At 38.8% G+C, this 26,527-nt stretch overlaps 2 protein-coding genes across 7 annotated transcripts in view; one reads left to right on the top strand and one right to left on the bottom strand.

Annotated features, from left to right (window-relative positions):
- Window positions 1-23,365, top strand: part of TRIM37 (tripartite motif containing 37) — a 155,689-nt gene extending 132,324 nt beyond the window's left edge. Inside the window, exons 26-27 of one of the 5 annotated variants that reach the window (XM_067714083.1) lie at window positions 22,235-22,328; window positions 23,006-23,365. In XM_067714083.1, the coding sequence (XP_067570184.1) occupies window positions 22,235-22,328; window positions 23,006-23,101 (190 nt within the window). In that variant the 3' untranslated portion in view covers window positions 23,102-23,365. The remainder of the gene's footprint in view (window positions 1-22,234; window positions 22,329-23,005) is intronic. The other 4 variants (XM_067714078.1, XM_067714079.1, XM_067714081.1 and 1 more) reach the window with 4 other exon arrangements.
- The window catches only part of PPM1E (protein phosphatase, Mg2+/Mn2+ dependent 1E), a 187,697-nt gene continuing 162,290 nt past the window's right edge, over window positions 1,121-26,527 (bottom strand). The window contains exons 2-7 of one of the 2 annotated variants that reach the window (XM_067714085.1): window positions 23,798-23,916; window positions 17,921-18,120; window positions 10,957-11,145; window positions 8,435-8,578; window positions 8,109-8,202; window positions 1,121-3,147 (exon numbers count right to left, since the gene is read on the bottom strand). In XM_067714085.1, the coding sequence (XP_067570186.1) occupies window positions 2,087-3,147; window positions 8,109-8,202; window positions 8,435-8,578; window positions 10,957-11,145; window positions 17,921-18,120; window positions 23,798-23,916 (1,807 nt within the window). In that variant the 3' untranslated portion in view covers window positions 1,121-2,086. The remainder of the gene's footprint in view (window positions 3,148-8,108; window positions 8,203-8,434; window positions 8,579-10,956; window positions 11,146-17,920; window positions 18,121-23,797; window positions 23,917-26,527) is intronic. The other variant, XM_067714086.1, reaches the window with a different exon arrangement.

Raw genomic sequence — 26,527 nt, 5'->3', positions numbered from 1 at the left:
GTCCCAATTTCATCCAACCATTTTTCCCCACTGAAAAAACCTGTCATTTGTACCTTATTTCCTTTCACCTTCTTTATTCTGATCAAAATCATTAGCAATAGACAACTATAGAAAAATCTTTAAAAAATTTTTACCTTAGCTTAGTGCTTTGGGCTATAATATATACCAGTGTTCTGCTGCCTCTGTTTTCTTGCTTCCTTAGATGATAATTTGATTTGAAACTGACCCTGCACCTGATGGGTTGTTAACAAGATCTAGGCGTCCAAAAATGACAGATGTGAGTGAGGTCCATGTATGGGGGTAAAGCATCAGGATGGTGAAAAGATTCTGGTACTACGGTTGGAGCCATGGGTGCTCCCTCCTTTTCAGCCATGTGTCACAAGACTTGAGAAGAAATGACTTCAAAATAAGGGAAAACGAATACTGAAAATCGCTACTTACATCCAAACTTTAAAAAGTAAGATCTGTAGATTATCAATCTGTTGCTAAAGTGAATCTGTTTTTATTTGTTTGATAGAGCTACACTGGCACCCCAAAATACGCTGCAGTCCTCTGTTTTTAAGATCCAGGAATCTTAGTCCTCCATTATGAGTCTGGGGAACATAAAGTAATTAGTGTGTTAGTATTATGTTAAAACAGGATTGCTCAGTGCACGTTTCCCAGCAAGAGCATTTAGCACCTCCCAACAGTATGAGGGAGTGAGCCCTGCAGCAGGCAGCTCCTGTGCATCGGCGTGGCTGCTCCATGCTCGACTGGGGGAGGGTAAAATGTCACGTGGAGACACTCATGATTCTCAAAGAATCAGGCTGCCTCCCTGAACGAATCTGATTATTAGTTTATTTGCCGCCTCTAGTTGCAGATATGGTTCTGACTTGAAACTGTAGAAATGACAAAAAGCAGACAATTTCAGAGTATCAAATGTAAATAAATATTGAAAAGAGAAACGTGTACTATTTGGTCTGACGCTGCAGGACTCAAATTTACAACTAAACAGACCTCAGCTGCAGTAATCTGCATTCTCCTTTGCACCTGGCCTCTGGGCTCACTTTAGGCAGTACTTTCAGCCTCTTCCACACCAATTATTTCATTCCCTTGGGGGAAACAATTTTATAGAAGTTAGAACTAATATTTTTCATTCTCCAACACCACTTTTTATTTGATCGTAGTACATGCCTTTGCTGTCTGAACTTTTTTTTAAAAAAAAAAAGGCAGAAAAAAATAGAAATACTATTTGATTTTCTTTTAAAATGGCAACTTGATTCTAGTATATCTGTACCTGAAATCATCTCCATTAAAGAAGTTTACTCCTGAGATGAAGGTACAGTGAAAAACACATTAGCATCATAGGTTAAAACCAATTGACAGCAGTCTTCTAAAAAATAATAATAATTCCGTCAAAAGCACCATAACAGGTTATGAAACTCCCAAATAGCTACAGCCCTAGGAAATACTTTTTAATTCAAAAAATTTTCATTGTTGGTCTTCTATGTTACAGGAAAAAATTAGTGAATCTGTTTGACTATATACCACCTCACAAGTCTGAGAATATGACATTTTTACACTAGTTTTCTACTTTCATTGTTACCAGTTAAAACCCATGTGGCTTTTAGCCTTTTACCTACCAAAAAAGGGGAGGGGCTTTCCCTTATAGTCCCCAGTCTTTTGAGGAACATTCCCCAACTAGATCTAATTCTGCATTAAGTTTTCCAGAGATCTATTAGGCACATCAGAACAGATTTCACCTGCTGTGAGATTTCAACACTGTATCTCCTGACTGAAATAACCAACTTGCAAGCTTCCACTAGTGACGTGAAAGGGTCATGGGGTGGGGGTGGTACGTAGGTACAGAGACACGTCACTGGGACCAGGTGTATAATTTTGCTAGTGAAACCGCCAGTACTTTTTTATTAGATTGAAAACACTGTAGTGAGTTTCCTAGAGATCTATTTACATTTAAGAGTTGAGCCATCCATGGCTCATAATGAAGCACACAATATTTCAGAAATGTCTACCTTGTTTCTACTCTGATAGTGATGTCTTTACTGGGGGAGAGCTAGCTAGCCTACTTTAAAGAGAAAGTTATTTATTATATTTTAAAACTCCAGGGAAGAGCTGGGTATGGAATAGCATTACTCTTTTTAAGCTTCCCCATCATGTTTTCACTGTACCCTTTCCAACTGTTTTGTCTCCATGGTAGAGAACTTCTTAACATCCTATTTCTCTTCCCACTTCGAATAAGTGAGGACAGGCTAGTGCCTGTTTTGTGGGAAGGCTCTCGAACAGAGAGAAAAGAATAAAACTTTGGATTAAATCTGAATCCGTGCCGCCTCTTTGAGTAGTGGTAGTGTAAACGATACAATCTAGAAACTCTCTTTCCCAGGAATTTGAACTGTTCATTTTCCAACCTAGAACAAACAGGAGACAAGCTCTCCATTCTGCATATCTGCTGCCCTGTTGAACCCAAATTAAAAGAAGAGGGAAACTCTCCAGCACCACTCCGTTCAGGCAATGATGATTGAACTGATTTTTTCTCCATTATTAGCTCATTAATAAAATTTGCCTTCTTTGGTGCACCAGGACCAAACCTCTCAACTGGTGGCAAAAACTGGGCACTGTGAGGTTTGCTTGCTTCTATTTGTGTGAGATCTAGGTAGCCTGGGTCTTCCAGCACGTTGACTTGGGACCCTGGGCTCAGGCTAGTTCTATCAGTGAACGAATCCACACGCCCATCATAGCCTAGATCGGCCGGTGCTGAGCACTGGTGCTGAGGCCAAGGGCGTTTGCACTCTCCATGATTCTCCTTATCATCCCCACCATCTTCTTGCCCTCCTTGAAAAGAGTTCTCTGTCCAATCTGATTCCTCACTAACATTTACAGCTTTGTTCATGTCCCTCAGGAATACCACAATAACAGTGATGTTATCACTTGACCCAGCATCACGAGCTGATGCCACTAATTTGTGGGCAACCATGCTGCTGTCTCCATTATTCTCCTTCAAGTGATCAGACACAACTTTCACTGCCTCATCAGGGTTCACGGTGTCATAGAAGCCATCACAGGCCAGAATGAGGTAGTCTTCAGTTCCATCCAGAACAGTAGAGGCAGAATCTGCATCCCCACAAATATATGGCTTATGTTCAGCATCTCCTGTGGGCATTAGAAAATACATCAGATTTTGGTCTATCTTGCATGTAAAAACGTTTATGGCCAGCTCAAATGGCCTAAGCAGAGAAGGGTGCTCTGTTGAGGGAACAGTATCAGCAAAGACACAGAGGTAACTGTTAGGGAGTAATTTGTACTTGAATATTGGGTGCTTGGAGTGGCAACAGACTGGAGACCTGGGGCCCAACTAAGCTAGGTTTCTGTCACCAGATTACTGAGATAATTCATCATCTACAGAGCATTCTGGAACTTTCAGATCCAGAGCACTTCCAGATCCCTTGCTTGTTTATATTCGTTGTTTTCCTTTAGTACTTGGAGAGAGCCTTAGCAAACAGGTCCTTTGCCTGTTGGGTAACCAAATAACATTACTACAAGGGATACTCATTTACCTCTTTACATAAAAAACATGGAGTATTGAGCAATCGTTCCTAGTTTAGGGTATCATAATTCACTGGCAAACAGTAGTTTAAAAAAATTTTTTTTTACAAAATGCTTTATCATTCTTAAAGTGGTAGCATATAGCTTAGTGGTTAACAATGCAAGCCCTGGAGTCAGACTGCCTGCATCCGGATCTTAGCACTTGTTACTTACAAACCCTCTTCAATTACTGTCCATTTTATTGTACTAAAATTGAACTATCTGATTAGGGGAAGATAAAATGAAGTTACATATACTTAATTAAACGATGTGGCCATATTGTCACTGTTTCTGATATCTGTTATAGGTTCTCTCCTACCCAAGTAAAGTTCTCTCCAATATTTCACATCCCTGTTTAATCCTCAGATAGGCCCAAAAAGCTCAATGGGAACCCTATGGATAACTCTGCTAGAACCACTGTGGGCCACATACCCTATCGAGCAGGCTGCATGACGGGACACCCTGAACAACAGATACTTACTTAATATTTAATTACCTGGGTTAGTTTATCTACAAAGTAAGAAACTAGTCTTTTTCACAGACTAAGGTAGCCAGAACCATCTTCCTCAAGTATGGTTTTGATTTCGTCAACTTCACTGCTATACTATGGCACCTCCCAGTAGCCTGTTAAAGCTAATTAAAACTTCCAATCAGGCTTCCCTGGTGGCGCAGTGGTTGGGAGTCCACCTGCCAATGCAGGGGACGTGGGTTCGTGCCCCGGTCCGGGAAGATCCCACATGCCACGGAGCGGCTGGGCCCATGAGCCATGGCCGTTGAGCCTGCGCGTCCGGAGCCCGTGCTCCGCAACGGGAGAGGCCACAACGGTGAGAGGCCCGCATACCGCAAAAAAACCCCCAAAAAACAAAAACAAAACTTCCAATCACTGGGGATTCAGTGTCCTCCACCAATCCACTTTACTAAATTTCCCCATTCCCTACTCCACCTGACTGTATTATTATCATCATTATTTTCTGAATTCCAACTCTAAAAATAAATGTGTTCTGAGTCATACTGTTCCCAAAAATCTTAGTGCTTCAATTAAAAGGCTACTGCAACTGTTAGGTTGGAACAGAACATACAAAGATCTGCACAGAGAAAATGCTGCCAGAATTCTGGCTTTTCACCTGATCTACTGTTGGATGTCAAATTCATGACACTCTGCCCCCAAATTTGGTGGGAGGGCATGACTATCCATTCCATTGTAGAAATGGCAACATCCTTTTGTCTAAAACTTTCTCTCTCCATATGCTAGATAACATGTGCCTCTTGTCAACTTTGGATCATAAATCTGAAGGGCTCATGGGGAGAAACAGTTGAAAAGCGTTGTATTTTTAAAGTGTTAAGTGTTATTTACTTTCTAAGCAGAGTTGAACTCTGCTCAGGAGTCCTTTTTCTTTTTTTTTAATTAATTAATTTATTTATTTATTTATGGCTGTGTTGGGTCTCCATTGCTGTGCCCTGGCTTCCTCTAGTTGCGGCGAGCGGGGGCTACCCTTTGTTGCAGTGCATGGGCTTCTCATTGCGGTGGCTTCTCTTGTTGCGGAGCACAGGCTCTAGGCGTGTGGGCTCAGTAGTTGTGGCTCACGGGCCCTAGAGCGCAGGCTTAGTAGTTGTGGCGCACGGGCTTAGTTGCTCCGCGGCATGTGGGATCTTCCCGGACCAGGGCTCAAACCTGTGTCCCCTGCATTGGCAGGCAGATTCTTAACCACTGCGCCACCAGGGAAGTCCCAGGAGTCCTTTTTCTTGTCCTTATTTAGCCCCTGTTTTATTCCATGAGCTTTCCAAATCTTTCTCACATTCTTCAACTCTTTCCAATTAAGTTATTGGATTTTGGTAGATGGCCTAATTTCCTATTTCAAAGAAAATTAAGTTTATCAGGCCCGAATTCCCTCAATTCCTCCCTCCAACTTAAAAAAAAATCTTTAGTGATTCACCTATATCCACAACCATTTTCTATTTTCAAAATTCTATGACTTGACCTCTGCAGCATTTGACCCTATTGACTACATACTCCTACAAACCCCCTTCCCCAGCATCTGTGATACCCCATTTCTATGTCTCTGATCCCTTCCTGATTTTCTTCACTGGCTCCTTCACTTAAAATCACCAAAAATCATTGTGTGCTAAGACTGTGCCAGGCAGGGTTCTAAGTGTGGTGTGTGTATTATGCCATTTAATACAGAAACTCTATGAGTTAGATACTGTTACTATTCCTGCTTTACGAAGGGACAAACAGATACAGAGAAGTGCGGTAAATTTCTCAAGACCCACAGTTGGTAAAGTGGCAGAGCCAAGATACAAACCCAGAGAGCATGACTTCATGTTATTCTACAAGTAATGAGTCTCATCCTTGGTCTCTCTTCACACTAAATATTCCTGGGCAATGTCATCCATTCCTGTAGTTTCAACTAATATATATATACACACACATATATCACTTCACAGGTTGCTAATATTATTGCCAAAATGGGGTGAATTCCCATATCTCTATCTCTAACTCAGAACTCTGCTCAGGTCCAGATCTGTATTTCCAATTGCATATAAATTATCTCTTCCAAGACATCCCACAGGCACCTAGAGTATAAAATATGTCCAAAATGAACTCATTATCTGCCCTCCTCCCCACTCCCAAACTGCTGCTGCTGCTTTATTACAAATGTTTTATCGTCTTCTCAGTCACACAAGTCCGAAACCTGGAAGTTAACTTTCCTCTTCCCCCACAAACTGTCGTTTCTGTCTCAGCAATTTATACCCTCCTCTGTATCCCTTTTTTAGCTGTCCTATCTCTGAAACAAGTAGTATCAACAGCCTCCTGAATGACCTCTCATCTAGGCTTTCTACTCTAGTTCGTCTTCCATAATTATTACAAATATTTATAAATACAAACCTGGCCACATGGGCCCTCATCTTATTCACCTGACAAAGTCCAGACACTTAGCCTGGCATTTAAGCCCCTTTGTACTCTGGTGCCAACACTTATCTCTTCCCACTCCCACCCTCTGCCCCAGCCTCCTGCACTTGTCACTGTTCCTAAAACAAGACATGCCCTTTGAGATGCCCATGTGTTTGTATTTGCCATACCTGGGATGTCCTTCTCTGCATACTATCCTCCATGTCCACTTCAGAAGTCACTTCCTCTATGAAGTCAGCCTGGTTTTCTCTTAGATTGTCACTTATTCAAGGACATTCTTTCCCTGCTTTTCCCCCTTGTGTCATATTTTTAGAAGCAAGAAATGATAAGTATCCTCTAGTATAAAGTTGGTTCTATAACAAGCATTAAAGTTACTTCTAAATACTCGGACAAAGACAGATCAAGAGAAGAGGTCTTTGGTTGGAGTTGTCAAAAATAATTCTATTTGAGGGTGTGTTTTAGAAATCAGAAATTTCTCCCTTTTGGCCTTATTCCAGAGTTCCTAATAAGTCCCTCAGTCTAAGGTAAAGCCAGCTCTCAGTTTTTCAAGAGGTACTGCAGAATCTTTGAGCTTCCTCCTTCTCTCTCAGCCTCTGCTGCTCCCATTTGGGCCACTTCACAGCTTGCCAGCACCTTCCCAAAGAGTAGGAGGGAAATCACATCAGTGGTGAAACTGAAATCAGTCCTTTGAGATTTTGTTAATGTTCCTGGAATATTTTGGTAATGATAAGCAAAATTTGGGGATTAGACCTCAATTCCATTTGTCCATGTTATCCCTATGTCAAACTACTTCATTTATTTAGGAGGCAGTGACTGAGAACTGCAGTTTATATGCATATATGCATACCACCCATATAGACACATGCACATTGATTTGTTCTTTTTAAAAACACATAAAGTGGAGCTGAGCCATGAAGCCTAAAGCAACAGACCCAGGTGCAAAAGTGAAACAGACAGAAACAGCACTACAGCCCAATGCTTTGAACCACACCTTTGCATTCTGTCCAGACAGCCTAGCTGTTTACTCTCTCAATTTTAGACAAAGAGTTTTATCGACTTCCCCTTCTTTCAAAGAATTTAGGTCCAGGGAAGCAGATTCGCTGAAACCCCAGGGTTATCTGACAAATTACTATATTCCACATACAGTAAAATTAGTTTTCTAATTTTAATATAGTAAAAATTGTTTTCATCTAAAAAACACATTATTTGTGTTATTTTAGAATTCACTGAAAAAATTAAAGATATAAGCAAGGTAAAATATGGGGGGGAAGCTTCTATTTTATGGAAAGTACTGATTTAAGCTAAGTATGACCCAAAATGGAATGAAAATCACTGTGGTTTTAAGCAGATTTGTATGCTAAAGATTAAAGGCTTCCATTAAAAAAAGAAACTTGTAAGAGAACATTTCTTAATATAGTTCTTTTAAGAATGGAATTTATATAAATGAGTAGGTTAAATAATTAATTAAAAGAAGCATTATCCAAATGTTATTTTAAACAGTAATAAGCACTCTGAAAATCTGTTATCTTCTCAGGTTCCCTTGTTGTATCAGATTAATATAAGACAGTGTTCTGGTAAAGGAAGTTTGGAGAAACAAAAATTAATCGGTTTTTCCTACCAATAGCTCTGGAGACCGACAGACTTCCATTCACCCTCCAGGCACCAAACCAGACTACACAACCTCCAAGGGCCTCAATTCGCTGCTTTTCGTCCTGTACAGTAATGTAATAGAAAGAAGCAAATAACTGGATTCAGGATTTATTCATCTACCTTAACAGTAAACAACAGATATAATACTCATCAGCTTCCTGGAAAGGGTTCTCTTTATTATTCCTTTGGAAGGTGGGCATGGTTACTGAGATAATGGTGATAATTGTAAGTGAAAATCCGTGACTAGAAGACTGCCTTTGTGGCATGTGCCCTAACAGAACAGACCATACTTACCTCTCTGTCCGGTTTGTGTGGCTTCATTAGTTCAACAGCTTGGCCCTTTCTCACAAGCATAACCTGGGAATCACCTACCCAGGCCACATGTAGCATGTTGCCTCTGATAAAAGTCACCACTCCTGTGGTCCCGCATCTTAAGCTCTGAAAGTAATTTAAATAAGAGTCACTAAAAATAAGTAGACAGCAAATTCTCATTGAGAAGCAATTTATAGGTAATACAGACTTTTCAGTTGGAAGCTAGACTACTAATAGCTCGATTTCACAAATAGCACTTCCCATTTCTCAATGCATTCTTATGTGCTTGTATGTGTTCATATGTGCACACACACATACAGACCATTTTATCTGTGATGTGCAAGGCAGAGACAATTATCAATTCCATTTTATACACAGGTACTGTGGCAGGTTATGTGACTTGCCCAAGATCAGGTAACTGATTAGAACAGAACTGAAATTTTCTCCTCCTAGTCCAGTGCTAAGCCACTATATCAATCCTTAGAGTAAAGATTTCCATACTCTGGTCTCTGTTTTGTTCAGGGGGAGAGTCCTGGCTTCACAAAATAACATACAAAGCATCTGGTGTGTACACAACAAATGCTTCCATACTCTGGATATTAAAACAGGAGCCAAGAGATTACATACATCCCCTGGAGTGCTAAGTTGCTTGTACCTTTAAAAAACAAAAATAAAATCTCCTACAGTAATTTTAGGGACCTTTGCTTTCAGAACATTGCATAAAAAAACAAACAGCCTGGAATTTCATCACAATAGCTCAGTACCACTGTACTTAATGTACTTGATACTACTGTCCTAAAATGACATCTCCATTTGACATGAGTCACTACCAAACGAGCATGACTTTCTGTTACTAAGGACTTGGCCTAAATTAGAACCAATGCGTCAAGATGGTAGAAGGCCCCTTGTATCCAATAAGAAAACAACTTCTCATTTTCCCTATATAGGGAAAGTTTGTTATAAATCCTCACCCACCAATAAAATGTCTTCCCACACAGAATGTTCAAAACCTCAGCCCCCTGGAACACACGATAAAGACACTTCAGTACATATGCCCCTGAGAGAACAGGAGGCAGGGCTGCTGCACAACAGGAATAGCTACTTTCTTCCCAGCAGTTAGCAGCACATGGAAGCACAAGGAGAAAAGTAACTGCTGAGACAAACCTAAATTATTCACGAGAACTGTTGGCAAGACTAAGAGACACTAGGATCATTGGCAAAGCAAATGAGGTGAACACGGTCAGAAAAAAAAGCCATGATTTTGAGGACACAGAGTCTAAAAGGGATAGAACGGAGGATGAAGAAGACAAGGTGATTCTCTTAGTTTCACGTTCATGATTTACAGATCACCTCTCAGGGGCCAGGTCTTGTCCTCAGTCAGAATGATGACAGCCGGCAGCTCCAAGACAGGCAGAACCAAGCAATGCCGGACCTCCAGAGACTGGCAAAGTCTGAGGTCAACGACTGTATTTTGTCTTCTAGCCCCACCTCTATTTGCAGACCACAGTGGTTACTATTGTTGGATCTGCATATTAATCTAAACCTGGGGTGCAGGTGGGGAGATAGAGAATATTGCCCTTGCTTAACACCAAGTAGTTCTGAATTATTGCTTCATTAATTCCAAACCCCACTGTTGCTGTGTAGCATAACTATGAGATCAAAGAAAAAGATTCAGTGATTACCCTGTTCTCTCCAAGTCCATTTCAAAAAGAGTTAATAATGTGTAAGTCATAGGGCAGGAATCTTATTTTCTGTGTGTATACAATTCTGCAATTACTTTTTAAAATTAAAAGTTATTCTCTTTCTGTTAGTCCCTAGTTGGAAATGAAGATAGAGTCCTGTAGTTAATTGTGTACCAATGCCCAGAATGATAATAGATCAAAATTTTTACTTTTAGATCTTAATTTAGAGCCCCTGTCGTTCATTCAGAGTAAAACCTTAGGTCTGATTAACCTTAAGAAATTAGGACATGAGCTCTGACCTTTCTTCCTGTTAAGAGAAAATCAGTTCAAGGATCATCTAAGGATTTACTCTCTCCAAACAAAACTTTGTTCAAGAGATACACAGCAAAACACTGCCGACCCATTTAGAACCAGCTGTATCGAGAAATCCCAGCTTCTGTTTCTCTTTTACAGACCACTGTTTTAATCACCATATCCAGATTTTGTCAGCAAAAGTCTGCTTAGAGAGATGGTCCTGGTGTGAACCTGACAGGCAATGGTGAATAAGATAAAAGTCACCTGCCAAATCCAGCAATGGACTGGCTTTCTAGAAAATTATAGCTTGGGAGTTTCTATACAGTACATCCTAGCACCCCACTAAATCTATTCCTAAAGAGAGAGTCAGAACTACAACAATCCAATACTGTGTGTCAAGAATATAGTTTGGAAGAGAGCTTTAAATAATGTCTACCACAAGAGAAAATCCAAAATAGCCTTTTAACCGCAGAACAAGTAGATCTCAGCTAATGCATCATGGCTGGAATTTATGTGGAAACGGCATACCTCCCTGGCTGCCTTCTGTACAAACCGCTCGTCAGTGACCCGGAAGGCCCGGCACAGGGCCTCAGCAGGATCATGGGGGAACATCTCCTGGCGTACTAAGTTAACATGCAGGTGAATGGAGGCATAAATGGCAGCGTCCACTCCCCCATGGCCATCAAACACTGCAAAGTAAGCTTGTTCTTCCTGGTCCTGTCAATAGGAACACAGAAACAGTTAAGGGAGTTAGGTATAGCATGACTCAAATGAGCCAGTCCCCCGCACTGCTGCCCATCCTCCTCCACTGCTTTGTCACCCAGATAATGAGACTAAATGTTTCCCTTTTCTGACGTGCCTGATCAAATGCTAAAATACCTGCAACATTAGGGCATCTGTGTTTACACACCAGAACACTGGAACACATCATGCCCAATTAGCTCAGGCTGAAGCGCCCTCTCTCACTGTGAAAGCTGTTGTCTTGTACCATGGAAACCACCTACATACACTGGCTTCAAAGTTGCTGTTATAAGTTGTGGGGAGGGGGAGAAAGAAAAGCTATGAGGAGGAATTAAAGCAAAGGCTGTTCTGGATTGAGGATTTTTGTCAAAAGGAAAGTACTTTAATAAAATCAGAAACTGAGAACAATAGGAAATAACTGGCCTTCCAAGCACAAGGCCAATTATGTTAGATTGTTTAAAATACACAGAGAAAATGAGAGCATACACATACTTCTAAACTATAATATCACCTTCATAAATCATTCATGGTCACACTGTATTCTCACCATAAATAACACAGTCTTGGGCTTCCCTGGTGGCGCAGTGGTTGAGAGCCCGCCTGCCGATGCAGGGGACGCGGGTTCGTGCCCTGGTGGGGGAAGATCCCACATGCCGCGGAGCGGCTGGGCCCGTGAGCCATGGCCGCTGAGCCTGCGCGTCCGGAGCCTGTGCTCCGCAACGGGAGAGGCCACAACAGTGAGAAGCCCGCGTACCACAAAAAAAAATAATAATAATAACACAGTCTCTAAATTGGTTACCCAAACTTGAACCACATCATATGTCTATGTCTTTACCTAATCCCCTAATTCAAGATGTAGCTTCACATTTCCTAGCTCACCCTCTGCTTGAAGCCCTGTGGCAACTGCCAGAAGAGAGTCTTCCAAACCTGTGATTTGTCTTGACAACGGAAGCCTAATCACAAGAGTACCTTTAACTCATTAAGTACTTAGTTTTTTCTTTCTCTTCAACTCAGGTGTTTAAATCTCAGCTCTGGCTCACTTAGGAGATCTGTAACTCACTGAACTCTCACTGAGTTCTGGGCTCCTTTTAGGCAACACTATGTAATAATTTTCATTTGGAAGCTTTGACTTCTTCCTTGGGCTCTTGGAGAGTTGAGTCCAGGCCCTGTCATTCAAAGTGAATAAAATATACAAAGTAAAGCATATAATTTTCTTGTGCTTGTTTTTTCATCTATTAGGTAGGGATGAGTTGGTATCTCATGGGGATTTGGAAGGACTACTAAAATATACTAAAACAACAGGTATATTTGTGCTTTGAAAAAGTTCTTTTGAAACGAACTATTACATTTACAAAAGTACCAAATATAAATGTCCATAGAGTAACGATACAACCTAATGTTATGAAATCTATATCTAATACAGATTATTACAACTAGTTAATTTAGCAATATAATCAAACCATCTATAATGCCACTGAAGATGACATTGATAAACAGAACTCTTTAGAAAAAAACTCTGACATGTAGAATTTCTACCTTGTACTAAAGAAGTACTCATTTTTCGACAAGGGGGTAATATCCAAACTATATTAAAATATATATAATATGTTAAAAACATTAAATATATAAAATATAAATATATTTATATATATATAAATAGTTCATACGAGTCAATATCAAAAAAACCCAAATAACCCAATCAAAAAAAATGGGCAGAAGACCTGAACAGACATTTTTCCAAAGAAGATACACAGATGACTAACAGGCATATGAAAAGATGCTCAACATCGCTAATTATCAGAGAAATGCAAATCAAAAGAACAAAGAGATATCACCTCACACCTATCTGAATGGCCATCATCAGGAAGAACACAAGTAACAAATGCTGGAAAGAATGTAGAGAAAAGGGAACCTCCTACACTGTTGATGGGGATGTAAATTGATGCAGCCACTGTGGAAAACAATATGGATGTTCCTCAAAAAACTAAAAATAGAACTACCGTATGATCCAGCAATTCCATTCCTGGGTATATATCCAGAAAAAACAAAAACACTAATTCAAAAAGATACATGCATCTCAATGTTCATAGCAGCACTATTTACAATTGCCAAGATAAGGAAACAACCCAAGTGTCCATCAATAGATGAGTGGATAAAGAAGATGTGAAATAGATATATATTATCCAGCCATAAAAAAGAAATTCTGCCATTTGCAGCAACACAGATAGACCTAGAGAATATTATGCTTAGTGAAATAAGTCAAACAGGGAAAGACAAATACTATGTGATATCGCTTATATGTAGAATCTAAAAAATAAACCAAACAAACGTATATAATAAAACAGAAGCAGACTCACAGATATAGAAAACAAACTAGTGGTTACCAGTGGGGAGTGGGAAGAGGGGAGGGGTGAGATAGGGATATAGGATTCAGAGATATAAACTACTATGTATAAAATAAAAAAGCAACAAGGATATATTATATAGTACAGGGAATTATAGCCATTATTCTTCTAATAACTTTTAATGGAATATAATCTGTAAAAATACTGAATCATTATGCTGTACACTTGAAACACATTATAATGTAAATCAACTATACTTCAATCTTTAAAAAGGGATAAAGAGATGTGGTGTGTATGTATACACATACACACACACACAAAATAGAATAGTACTCAGCCATAAAAAAGAATGTAATTTTGCTATTTGCAACAACATGGGTAGACTTGGAGGGCATTAGGTTTAGTGAAACAAGTCAGACAGAGAAAGACAAATACTGTATGTTATCACTTGTATGTGCAATCTAAATAAAAGAAATGAATATAACAAAATGGAAATAGGCTCACAGATACAGAGAACAAACTAGTGGTTACCAAGGGGAGAGGGAAGTGGGTGGGGGCAATGTAAGGGTAGGGGATTAAGAGACACAAATGACTATATATAAAATAAATAAGCTACAAGGATATAATGTATAGCACAGGGAATACAGCCAATATTTTATAATAACTTTAAATGGACTATAATCTATAAAAATTCTGAATCACTATATTGCACACCTGAAACTAATTATAAATCAAAATACCTCGATAAAAAATTCTTATTTAAAATAAATAGAGTAAATTTTTTTTAATGTACTCATTTTTAAATAGCTCAATTGGCAGGATAAGGGTAAAATTGAAAAACTGCATGTCCAAGCAGTTTTTTTGGTTTTGGGGTTTTTTTGAATTTTTGAATTTTATTTATTTTTTTATACAGCAGGTTCTTATTAGTTATCCATTTTATACAGATTAGTGTATATATGTCAATCCCAATCTCCCAATTCATCCAAGCAGTTTTTAAATGATGAGTGGGCTGATATGGGATCATCACAAAGAGGAAGAGGGCAATAATAGCTTTATGTGGGCATGAGAATGTAACTTTAAACAATGTGAGATTGGTGAGGAGATTCTTAAACAATATAACATCAGAAGAAACAAAGGAGCCAAGTGGATCTCTTTAAAAAAAATACTGATGTCTTCCCTGTTATAAAGATAATGTATGTCTATGGAAGCAACTTAAATGTCCATCGACAGATGAATGAATAAAGAAGATGTGGTATGTGTGTGAGTGTGTGTGTGTAATGGAATATTACTCAGCCGTAAAAAAGAATGAAATAATGCCATTTGCAGCAACACAGATGGGCCTAGAGATTATCATACTAAGTGAAGTCAGACAGAAAGACAAATACCATATATCACTTATATGTAGAATCTAAAATATGACACAAATGAACTTATTTATGAAACAGAAACAGACTCACAGACATAGAAAACAAACTTATGGTTACCAAAGGGGAAAGTGGGTGGGGAAAAATAAACTAGGAGGTTGGGACTAGCAGATACAAACTAAAATACATAAAACTGATAAACAACAAGGTCCTACTGTTTAGCACAGGGAACTATATTCAATACCCTATAATAAGGCATAATGGAAAAGAATGTGAAAAAGAATATATATATGTATTCTTCAGAATACATATATATATATATATATATATATATTCATATAAAATAACTGAATCACCTTGCTGTACACCAGAAACTAACACAACACTGTAAATCAACTATACTTCAGTTTTTAAAAAAAGATAATGTATGTTTACTTGGACTAATAAGAAGTGTACAGAAGGAAATAAATATCTCTAATCCCACCATCCACAGATAACCAGTCTTTTTTCTATAAATGTAAATTTTTAATAAAATAAAATTAGAATCATAATGTACATAAAATTTTATATCCTGCTTTTTGTTATTTGCCTTATCATTAGCATTTCCCCCAAGTCATTAAGTATTTAAATGGATAAGTACTATACATCTTACGAGCATATCATAGTAATCATTTCCTATATATGACTTAGATCATTTCCAGTTTTTTATTAGTGACTATGTTGTGTAAAACATTTATGTCAAACAAAACATGTAAGAATTTCCTGCATTTCTTTTACCTTCTAAAAGTAAAAGTGAAATTATCGGGTTTCCCTGGTGGCGCAGTGCTTAAGAATCCACCTGCCAATGCAGGGGACACGGGTTCGCGCCCTGGACCAGGAAGATCCCACTTGCCACAGAGCAACTAAGCCCATGCGCCACGACTACTGAGCCTGCGCTCTAGAGCCCGTGAGCCACAACTACTGAAGCCTGTGAGCCTAGAGCCTGTGCTCCACAACAAGAGAAACCACCGCAATGAGACGCCTGCACACCACAACGAAGAGTAGCCCCCACTCACCGCAACTAGAGAAAGCCCGCACGCAGCAATGAAGACCCAATGCAGCCAAAATTAAATACATAAAATATTTTTTTTAAAAAAGTGAAATTATCAAATCAAAGGGTGTGAGGGGCTACCCTGGTGGTGCAGTGGTTAAGAATCCGCCTGCCAATGCAGGGGACACGGGTTCGAGCCCTGGTCCGGGAAGATCCCACATGCCGTGGAGCAGCTAAGCCCATGCGCCACAACTACTGAAGCCCGTGCGCCTAGAGCCTGTGCTCCGCAACAAGAGAAGCCACCGCAATGAGAAGCCCGCAAAGCCGGCAAACCAAAACGAAGAGTAGCCCCCGCTCGCCGCAACTAGAGAAAGCACATGCGCAGCCAAAAATAAATAAATAAAAAAATTTAAAAAGGGTGTGAAAATTTATAAGGGTCTAAATATATGTTCCCAAATTGCCCTCAAGGTCTGTTTCACTACAGCAAAGCGCTCCTTTCTGAGTGAGGCCTTTGGGTTGATTTTTGAGGCAAAATGAAAACCAACCAGGTCAACAAACGGCCATGATGCCCTCAAACCTGAGTATAATCTTCAAGTGGGTGCAGTGATTTAAGGGCTGTTTATCACAGTACGGCCTTTAGGGGTTACATTTGCACGGGTGTGGTATTAGCTGATCTTTCTTGTAACGTAAGCACCAATTACCAGCCCACCATCACTGCTTACCAGACCTTGACAGTCAGCTAAAATTTAAAGTTAGCTGCTAAATGAAGGAAACAGTGTGCTTTGTATAAATCACTACATTGTAATTTTTAAGTTATGGACTTGAGTGAGGAAAAGCGGCAAGTGACAGGCATAGGAAACAAACCTACATCTGTTTGCATTAACATAATAGAAAAAAAAGAGGAAGATAAGAAAATGGTTATTAAATTGACAAGGCTCATATGATCCAATTTGTCAGTCACAGAGATTCATGAAATGCAATTCCAGCTACTTTCCTATCTCAGAAACCAAGATTTAAAAAGTAAAGTCACATGAGATCAGAAAACTGTCTTAGTCTTAAATTTATTCTTTTATGTTTGTGTTTTGTGTTGCTTCAGAAACATAGTAATGTGGGAACTTAATAGACAACGTTTGATTATACTATAGAAATAGGTTCCTTTTAAAAACAGCTTTATTGAGATATAACAGCTTTCTTTTTTGTTTATATGTTTATAGAATGTCTCTGGAAGGTTACACAAGGTCTGGTAACTTTGCTTGCCTCCGTGGAGGGGATATGAAGTGTCTGAGAGACAAGGATAAGAGAGGGATTTTTATTTTCCAATTCTAAACCATGTGAATGCATTACCGATTCAAAATAACGTAAAATACCTAGAGTCTGTCATACACAGTGAAGTAAGTCAGAAAGAAAAAGACAAATACCGTATGCTAACACATATATATGGAATTTAAGAAAAAAAAAAAATGTCATGAAGAACCTAGGGGTAAGGCAGGAATAAAGACGCAGACCTCCTAGAGAAGGGACTTGAGGTTATGGGGAGGGGGAAGGGTGAGCTATGACAGGGCAAGCGAGAGTCATGGACATATACACACTAACAAACGTAGTAAGGTAGATAGCTAGTGGGAAGCAGCCGCATGGCACGGGGATATTGGCTCGGTGCTTTGTGACAGCCTGGAGGGGTGGGATAGGGAGGGTGGGAGGGAGGGAGACGCAAGAGGGAACAGATATGGGAACATATGTATATGTATAACTGATTCACTTTGTTATAAAGCAGAAACTAACACACCATTGTAAAGCAATTATACCCCAATAAAGATGTTAAAAAAAAAACACAACGTAAAATAGTTCCTTTCCTTTCAACTAATGGAAGCAAATTTGTGCCACTTTGCCCTTAGTCCTATTCGAACCTATCAGAGATATTACTACAGCATATTAGAAGTTCTCTCGGTAGAAAACAGGCCTGTGGTGGTGTTTTGCTTTCCAAATCTCACTGACACTTCAGAAGTGCCCTTTACCTCTAGGTTGAAGAGCATATTGAAGTCAGGAATGCAGACATGTTTGTCCTCCATTTTCCTGCGCATGTTTTTGATGGCATGGATTGATGTCTCATAATAAAGCTGGGGTCTCCTGCGGAGAGGGAAGTCTTTCACCCAGCTGCAGCAAACCTCGTGTAGTTTACTGAAGACAGAACGGGCCAATTTCACTGTCTCAATCTCTGTGAAAGAAACAGAAACCCCCAGTGAAGACCCTTGTAAAACTGCTTTTCACTTGCCTGCTTGGTAAAGACCAAAGTAGGTCACCTTGGTCAAGCTCCTCCTTAATAGAAGAAGCTCCTCCTTCTCAAGAGAAGCGAAATGTTGCTGCTGAAGAGAGAAAATGACAACCTATCTAGGAGAAAACCATCAGCCAGCAGCTGCCACTAAGATATCCTTATGTCATGAGGAGAAAACCTCTGAGCAGGGCTGATCTATTCCTAGGCTGGAGTTCTTCCAGCCGGTGAAGTGCTCTGGCAACACCATCTAGTTCAGAGCACTTCTGTTTGGCTGCCAAGGTTATCATCTGGAAACCCAAGCCCCCTGTGCTTAGAAGAATGACTCAAATATGAACAGTGGTCATCCAACTAATTGGAATATGAAAGCCTTATGAAAACAGATCATTCATTTATAAACAACACGAATAAGAAGAGTTTACTTTGATTACCATTTGTCTTAAGTCTCTCTCTTTCTTCCTGACCTTTTCCTTTACCTCACTCCAGTTCCCTTACTTTTCTTTCCTGTAACTGATTATAATTCAGAACTAAATTATATATCTTTGTTATCTGATGTATTTTTAAATTAAAGTGGTAGGCAATAGCTTAAATAGTTTAACCAAGAGGTTAACAAATGAGTCTAAAAGTTTGATATTTCTCTAAGGAAAACATGCTTACATTCTGTCTATGTGTATAACCCTAGATAGAAGAAAAGAGATAGCAATCAGACGATTCTTCACCCTAGACTATTAAGTCTACTACTTGACCCATTAAGTGGAGTAGACTAAGCTCACTTCTGAGGCTCCCTTGCATCCCTCAGTGGATGGACATGTGTGTAAGCCTTTCAAGCAACACTGAATAGTACTGAAGAGACTGTATCTCACATCATCTCCACTCAAGCGATCCTCTACTCAAATTGCAGCTGTTGAAATAACCAAGGGAAGATTAGGTTATCTCAGGCCAGTATTTTAGAGGGTCCCCCTACATCCCAAGTAAAAATATTTAGAATTCTCCAAAAAAAATTTTTTTTTAACTTTACTCAATCAGATATAGCTTGACAGCCTGAGAAAACGTGTGCCAGATTGGCACACATGTTGCACATACCTCTTCTGATCTAGAGCACAAATCTCAAAGAAGAGAGATTACGTGTTCTAGAATGGCCTGGGAACTTAGACTCCCATTTCTTTATTCTTTACCCTGCTGTTGCCTTAATCTGTAACTTTACCTGTTTTCTTATTCAGAATTCTTCTTTCAGTGACTATACTCAGAAATCTGGTCTCAAGGTTTTTGTTGCTTTTCTTTTTCTCATTAACATAGTACAGGGTGGCAAACCATGTTTGTGACTTTGTCCCCTTTGACATTTTTATATAACCGAAAGTCAGGGGTACATTTGAAAGAGAAAAGAAGTTCAAAGAGCAAGCACAACCTGAGGAGGTGTGTATAAGAGGGAAAAACTGAGGCCAGTAGACAACACAACATTTAGCAACTCCAATCTTTCTGTTTGTCTGTTTAAAGCACCAGTTACCAGAGACTGTCTCTTTCAGCCAGCAATTACCTATTTGTATCTCTCCAACCCATCTGGTCTCTGCAACAGCATATCCCCCCAAATCCAGACCCTACATTTGGGTGTGCATTTGACTCAATCACAACAGAAGACTGCAAAACAGTAAGTGAATTCAGAAACTTTGAGGGAGCATGGGGTGGGGTGAAACAAATAACTGATATTAACTACCAGGATAGTTCCCAGATTCCCAGATAATAATATAAAACATTATATCATACTTTGGTTTGATTATTACTGTTTATATGACTCTTAGTATATATACCTCTACTGTCCATTCAGGTAGTTTACTAGCTACATGGGGCTATTTAACTTTAAATTAACTAAAATTACATAAAATTTAAAATTCAGTTTTTTGGTCACATTAGCTATATTTCAAGTACTCAGTAACTATATATGGCCACTGGCTACCACATTGGACAATGCAGGTAGAGAACACTTCCATCATTGTGCTGTCTACTGGACAGCCCTGGTGTAGACAGATTAAATTGATCAAGGGAAGCAATACCAGCTTTCTCTGATATTCAGTAGACCACTAGATCTGTCTTTGATCACACCATCTATTATAGCTCTTACCACAGTTTTAAACAATGTATAACATTTATTGACTATATGCTACATTCTATGTCTCTGGAACATTTCACAAACAGGCAATACCATTCTCAGTGAGTACTGCCTGTGAGTCTATGTGAGTCTATCTGTGAGTCTATCTGACTCACACCCATGCTCTACTTTTCCCAAATTAGATAGCAGATAGAGACTGTGTCTTAATTGTCCTGGATCAGTCATAGTAAGTACCTAGCAGATAGCAGGAGCTCACAAGATGTTGACTAAATAAATGAATAAGCAAACTTTAATAACCACTAAAATATTAAAATATTTGTAGGCTTCTTGGTTGTTAATTCTTCTTCACTGATCTCTCCAACTGTTTCTACAATGACGCCATTCTTTAAAAATTACTATAACTTTATAACGTGCTTTAATATGAGGAGAACTAATTTTCCTATCATTCTTAACTTTAAAAGACGTCAATTGGGTAGTTTGACATGTTTATTCTTCCAGATGAACTAATTATTTTGTCAAAGTTTGAGGGGGAACTGTGTTGCCATTGTGTTTGGGATCATATTGAATTTACAGAGTTATTTGGGAAAAAATTGACTTCTTTTTCATATTAAGTCTTATTCGGGAACAAGTTATACTGTTTCATAAATTTAAATCCTTTGTTTGTTGCTCAATAGAGTTTTAACATAGGTCCTTCTTATTTCTTACTGAATTTATTCCTAGTTATTTTATTTATTTGCTACTCTGAGTCAGAACTTTGTTTTCATGTGTTATTTGCCACCTAGCAAACATTCCTCTTTCTACCAGGAACATTTCCTTCTCTACTCTCAGTCCATGTGCATCTAGGGGTAAAACGTTATTCAGGTCTAGCCAATTAGGAACCACATTCCTCTGGCCACAGTTATTCGTTCAGGAAAGGGAAATAACCTAAGCTGGGCTGATTACAGTGAATCCTGTGATTTATGTAGGAGCAACTGAGTAAAGTCGCTCTTATTTTCCTGCTTGTTTTGAACCTGGGCAGATGAACATCTGGTGCTCCTAGCAGCCATTTTGCCATCCCACGGAACCTGAAAATAAAATCAAGATGAAAAAGAGTACAGCTGATGGTTGGAGAAATGCCAGGTCTTTATGACATCATGTGAAGCCTTGAATCTAGCTGTGTAGCCCTTACCTGAAGGGGAGCCAGTAAATTGTTTTGCTGAAGCCAGCGGTCACTTGCAGCTAAAAAATTCTTTAGTATATACTTTAAGCATACCTGCTAGGTTTTTGGTTTGAGCCAAATCTGGTCCTACAGTGTCCAAGATGTATCCATCTAGTTCTACTCTATTAAGTGTATTTTAAAAATTAGGAATGAATATTGAAGTTTATCAAATGCTTCTTTGGGCATCCTTAGAGATTATTCTGTTTTTTTCTTTTGACCTATTAATATACAAATTATGTAATAAATGTCCCAATATTTTTGTTTTTTTCACTGCTGTTTCCCCAGGACAGTGCTAAGCTATAGTAAGCCCTCAATAAAATACTCATTAAATGAATTGTTGTACTCAATATACAAATATTTCACTTAAGATTTTTTACATTGATTACTAAGACTTATCTCTCATTCCTTATTTTAGTTTTGTCTTAGGCAAGTTTTGGTATCAGTGTTATGCTGTGCAAATTTTCCTTCTTTCCCTATGCAATTGGGTAATTCATTTTAAAAAGCAATGGAATTATCTGTCTTGTTTGAAAATGTTCACCTGTAGAATCACCTACGCCTTTTGTCCTTTTTGACAATCTTCTCAATTTCTTTCTTCTTAGGTGAAGTTTTGTTAACTTGTATATTTCTAGAAGATACCCAGGTTTTCAAATTTATTTTCACAAAGTTTTCATAATTTCTTTTAATATCCTCTGTATTAGTGATCATTTTCACCTTCTTGTTTTTAATTTTTACATTGGTATATTTTAAATTGATTTTAGGTTTTCTGGACAGGAGTTATGTCTGCCAACAGAAATGCAAGGTTGTTTAACAAACATTGTTAGGGATGACATAAACATTAAAAAGAACTTTAAGGTAAGGATTTTTCTTCTTTAAGTCTGTTTTTGGAAACACCTAAGAGAAAAGTCAAAGGGCATTTCAGTGGGGACTTCAGTGCCTTTAAGACAATGACAGCAGGCCTTATTCAGTATGCTCATTTCCCACTCTGATGTATGGCTAAACACAATACGCCCTGTAGAGATTCTCCTCAGTGCAGTTCACACTGAGTGATTTGGGTTAAAGAGAGGAAGGACGTGCAAACAGTCTGGAACTATAATAGATCATTCTGAATCACAGCAGTGGCACGGAGACATTACTGGGTAGTCTCTTGGGAAAATATGAAATCTGAATGACCAATGATATCCACCAAAACAATAATCCTTAATTACACTTTCGCTATCTTATGGGGGTTCAGAAAATTCTTCCAAAGTAGGCACGTAGGGCAACACTTCCATCTTGCTACGTTAAGTATTCTCCTGCAGGTAGTGGTGTAAGAACATCAGTATATAAATAATTGCTGCTTGAAATGGAAAAATAAAATTAAATTAAAAAGGGTGCGAAAAAGAGAAAATTGTCCAAAGTAGCAGTCCACCCCCTCACAGCTGTAAATTACTCATCAGTCGTTAATGTCACTGTACTGAGCTGGAGCTGAGTCAGCCATCACCCTGGCTGCAGTGAAGCAGAATTTAATCTCCCTCATCTTTTCATTATAGGGCTTTTACTTCATGCATCAGTACAAGAGGAAAGACCAATGCTTTGCAGCAGGAATTCCATCCAACTTGACTCTGGAACAATTTGGTTCCAAGTGAATCAATTACTCTCAGTAAAAACAAGCAGAGGAATTCCTTCTTTGCCAGTTTTCTGTCAAAAATTATCTAGAGAGATAAAGGAAGAATAAGAATGTTTATTTTTATATCTGCCTCACATTCTCTGGAATCCAGCTGTCCTGATTCATTAATATACGCTTTGTTCCTTCTGCACCATGTTTAAAGGCAAATGCTTAAAATAGAACAAACAGTGAAATATTAAAATTCCCAACAATTTTGAGTAGCCATTCCCTAATTTTTACAACAATTGGTATTTTTTTAGTCTGTCAAATATGTATAAGGCTAACACATTAATAAACATGCCTTCGTTAATAATTAAAGCCTCATAATTTACCTGGAAAAAAGATGTACAATGATCCAGGCAATTAAATCACATTACATAACTGTCACCTCTCCATTTATCTAGGTATTATTTATGATAACATACTGTTACGATAATCTCTCCCTCCAGTTACCTTCATGTGGTTTCAAAATATGCCTGTATTTTTCCCTCTTTTCCCTACTTTTATTGATTAGTTTGAAAAAAATTTTTTTGCTTTTTTTTCTCTTGCTACTACTATTAAAATCAACCAGTGGGTAAACATAATTAGATATAGTATTTTGTAGACATTTTCTGTGAATCACTACACAGGAGAAGATTTTAATATTTTAAAACAAATAATGCAGAAAAGTACTTACCCACAGTCCCCTCTGTGCCATCGGTTTCCTTTGGAATATAATGTGCAGAAAGATCACTCTGAAGGACTTCATCTGATGTGGCTCTGGCTAAAGCAGCAGCCAAAAAGGAAGGGCAGTTACTAAAAGAGAAAAAAAAAAGGCTATTTCAGTAAGAATTAGGAACCATCACATTTTAAATTATTACTAATTACTTATTAATTATTAACATTGTCTCAAAACAAAATTATACCTTTAAACAATATTCACTACATATTTGTTGAGGGCATATAATATGGTAGGCAGTCACCTAGGCACTGAGTATACACTGGTGAATAATACAGATATGGCCCCTGACCTGGGGAGGCTTAGGGAGACAGATGATAAGTAAACAGAGAGGATATAACTTAAAATTGCGATACGTTTTATAAAGGAAACAAATAGGATTGAAAGTATTAAAGGGAAGTACCTACTTAGAATAGTCAGGAATGCCATACCTCAAAGGATGAGAAAGACGCAGTTATGTGGAAGTGGGAAGCTGGGGGAGAATATTCCAGACAGAGAAAACAGCATGTGTACAGGCCCTTTCTGAAAGCTTGGTATGTTTGAGGAACCGGAAGAAGCCCAAAGAAGATAAAGTATAGTGGGTAAGGGGGAAAGTAGTGAGGAATAAGGTCAGAGGAACAGGAACAGGCCAGTTACATGGATCTTTTACTCAAAATGCAGGGGGAAGTAACTGAAGATTGTGAGCTAGACAGTGTCATAACCAGGCATATTAATTAAAATACTACTTTGACTGCTGTGTCAAAGAAAATTGGACAGCAGCAAGAATGAAGGAGGGTGACCAATAAGGAGACTGTTGTAATCCAGGTGAGATTTTTTTTAAAAAGTGATTTTGGAGAAAGAAAATATAGAACCTGCTGATTACTGTATGTAGAGGTGAGAGACAGAAAGGAATGAGGCTGAGTCCTAAGGTTTTGGTCTGAGCAACTCGGTGAATGGTGGCATCATTCACCTAGATGAAGAAACCAGGAAAAGACAGATTTGTGGAGGAAAAGGGTAAAGTAGAAAATAAGAATTCATTTTAGCCATGTTAAGTTGGAAAAATCTGTGAGATATCCTTGTGAAGGTGTCAGATGGCTAATTATATATTTTAGTGTGGAGCTCAGAGATGTCAGGAAATTTGGAAGTCATGAATGTATGGATGGGATTTAAAACTATGGAAATAGAGGGGAATTCCCTGGCAGTCCAGTGGTTAGGACTCCGCAATTCCACTGCAGGGGGCATGGGTTCCATCCCTGGCGGGGGAACTAAGATCCCACAAGCCGCGAACCGTGGCCAAAAAAAAAAAAAATTTTTTTTTTAAACTATGGAAATAGAATAGATCACATAGAGAAAACATAAAAAGAGAACTACTATGGACCAGTGACTTCTATGTGCCTCCTGTTTTCCCCCTTTTGGAATAGTAAGTACCTTCCCAACATACGCATTGTATGTTGGGTAGTAGTGGGGAAGGGGGTAGATAATATGCCTCTTTAGTCCCCAAGTTTTCAAATCAAATGGAACTATATTCAAGGAGCTGTCATCAAGAAATTATATCCAAGGAATCTCACCTGGACCTGACCTCGCTGAGATCCTGAACCTCAAGCCTGAGCCTGATGCCATTAAGGGATGAAACTTTGGGAGACTTTGTGGGGAGGGTGAGTGATTTTTTTGCATGTGGGAAGGATGTGAATTGTGCGGGCAGAACAGACGGTGGCAGATTGTTTCTCTAAAAAAGGTCACAGCAATATTTCTGGTCCTACATGCTCTTTAAGAACTTTACCGTTCCAAGTGAAGAGGCAGAATCTGTTTTCCCTTCTTTGAATGTGAATGAGACTTTGACGAAAAAAAAAAAAAGTGGCAAGAGTGATGCTGTGACTTCTGGGATTTGGTCATAAAAGACTACAAGACTTCCCCTTGGCTTTCTCTTCTCTCTTCCTCTCTCTTCCTCCCCTTTCTCCTTTTCCTCCCCTTCCTCTGCCATTCCCCTCCCTCTGGGACATGGACAGGTTCATGTGGGTGTCAGCTGAGGCTCCCAGTCAATGGCTGTTATCAACTGCCTGACATGTAATGGCAAAGGCCTTCAGATGATACCAGTCCCAGCCTGAGGCCCCAGACATCCTGGAACAGAGATAAGCTGACCCTGCTTTGCCCAGTCTTAATTCCTGGCCCAAAGAAACTATGAGCATCATAAATGATTGTTTTATGCCACTAAGTTCTGTGCTAATTTGTTACACAGCCATAATCACTGAAAACCCAACACTGAGAAGCTTGGTGGAAGATAAGGAACCTATAAATACTGAAAAGACAGCAAGATAAGTAAAAGGTGAACCAAGAGAGTAGAATATTTGAAGAACAGAATGGTCAACTGTGTCAATACTACTGAGAAGTCAAACAAGATAAGGGAAAAATCAGATACTGAATTTAATAACATGTAAATAAATCATCACTGACTGGGCGCAAAGACAATTCAATGGGGAAAAAAACAGTACTTTCTACAAATGGTGCTGGGACAACTGGACATCCACACACAAAATAATCAAGTTAGTGTCTTTCCTTACACCATATACAAAAATTTACTCAAAATGGATCATGGACCTAATTATAAGAGCTAAAACTATAAAAATCTTAAAAGAAAACACAGCAGTAAAACCTCAAGACCTTGGATTAGGCAATGGCTTTCCTAAATATGACACCAAAAATACAAGCAGC

Source organism: Pseudorca crassidens, chromosome 19, assembly GCF_039906515.1.
Source record: "Pseudorca crassidens isolate mPseCra1 chromosome 19, mPseCra1.hap1, whole genome shotgun sequence".
NCBI lineage: Eukaryota > Metazoa > Chordata > Mammalia > Artiodactyla > Delphinidae > Pseudorca > Pseudorca crassidens.
Note: the sequence above shows the minus strand (reverse complement) of the source record. Positions and strands in the feature narration are given on the sequence as shown.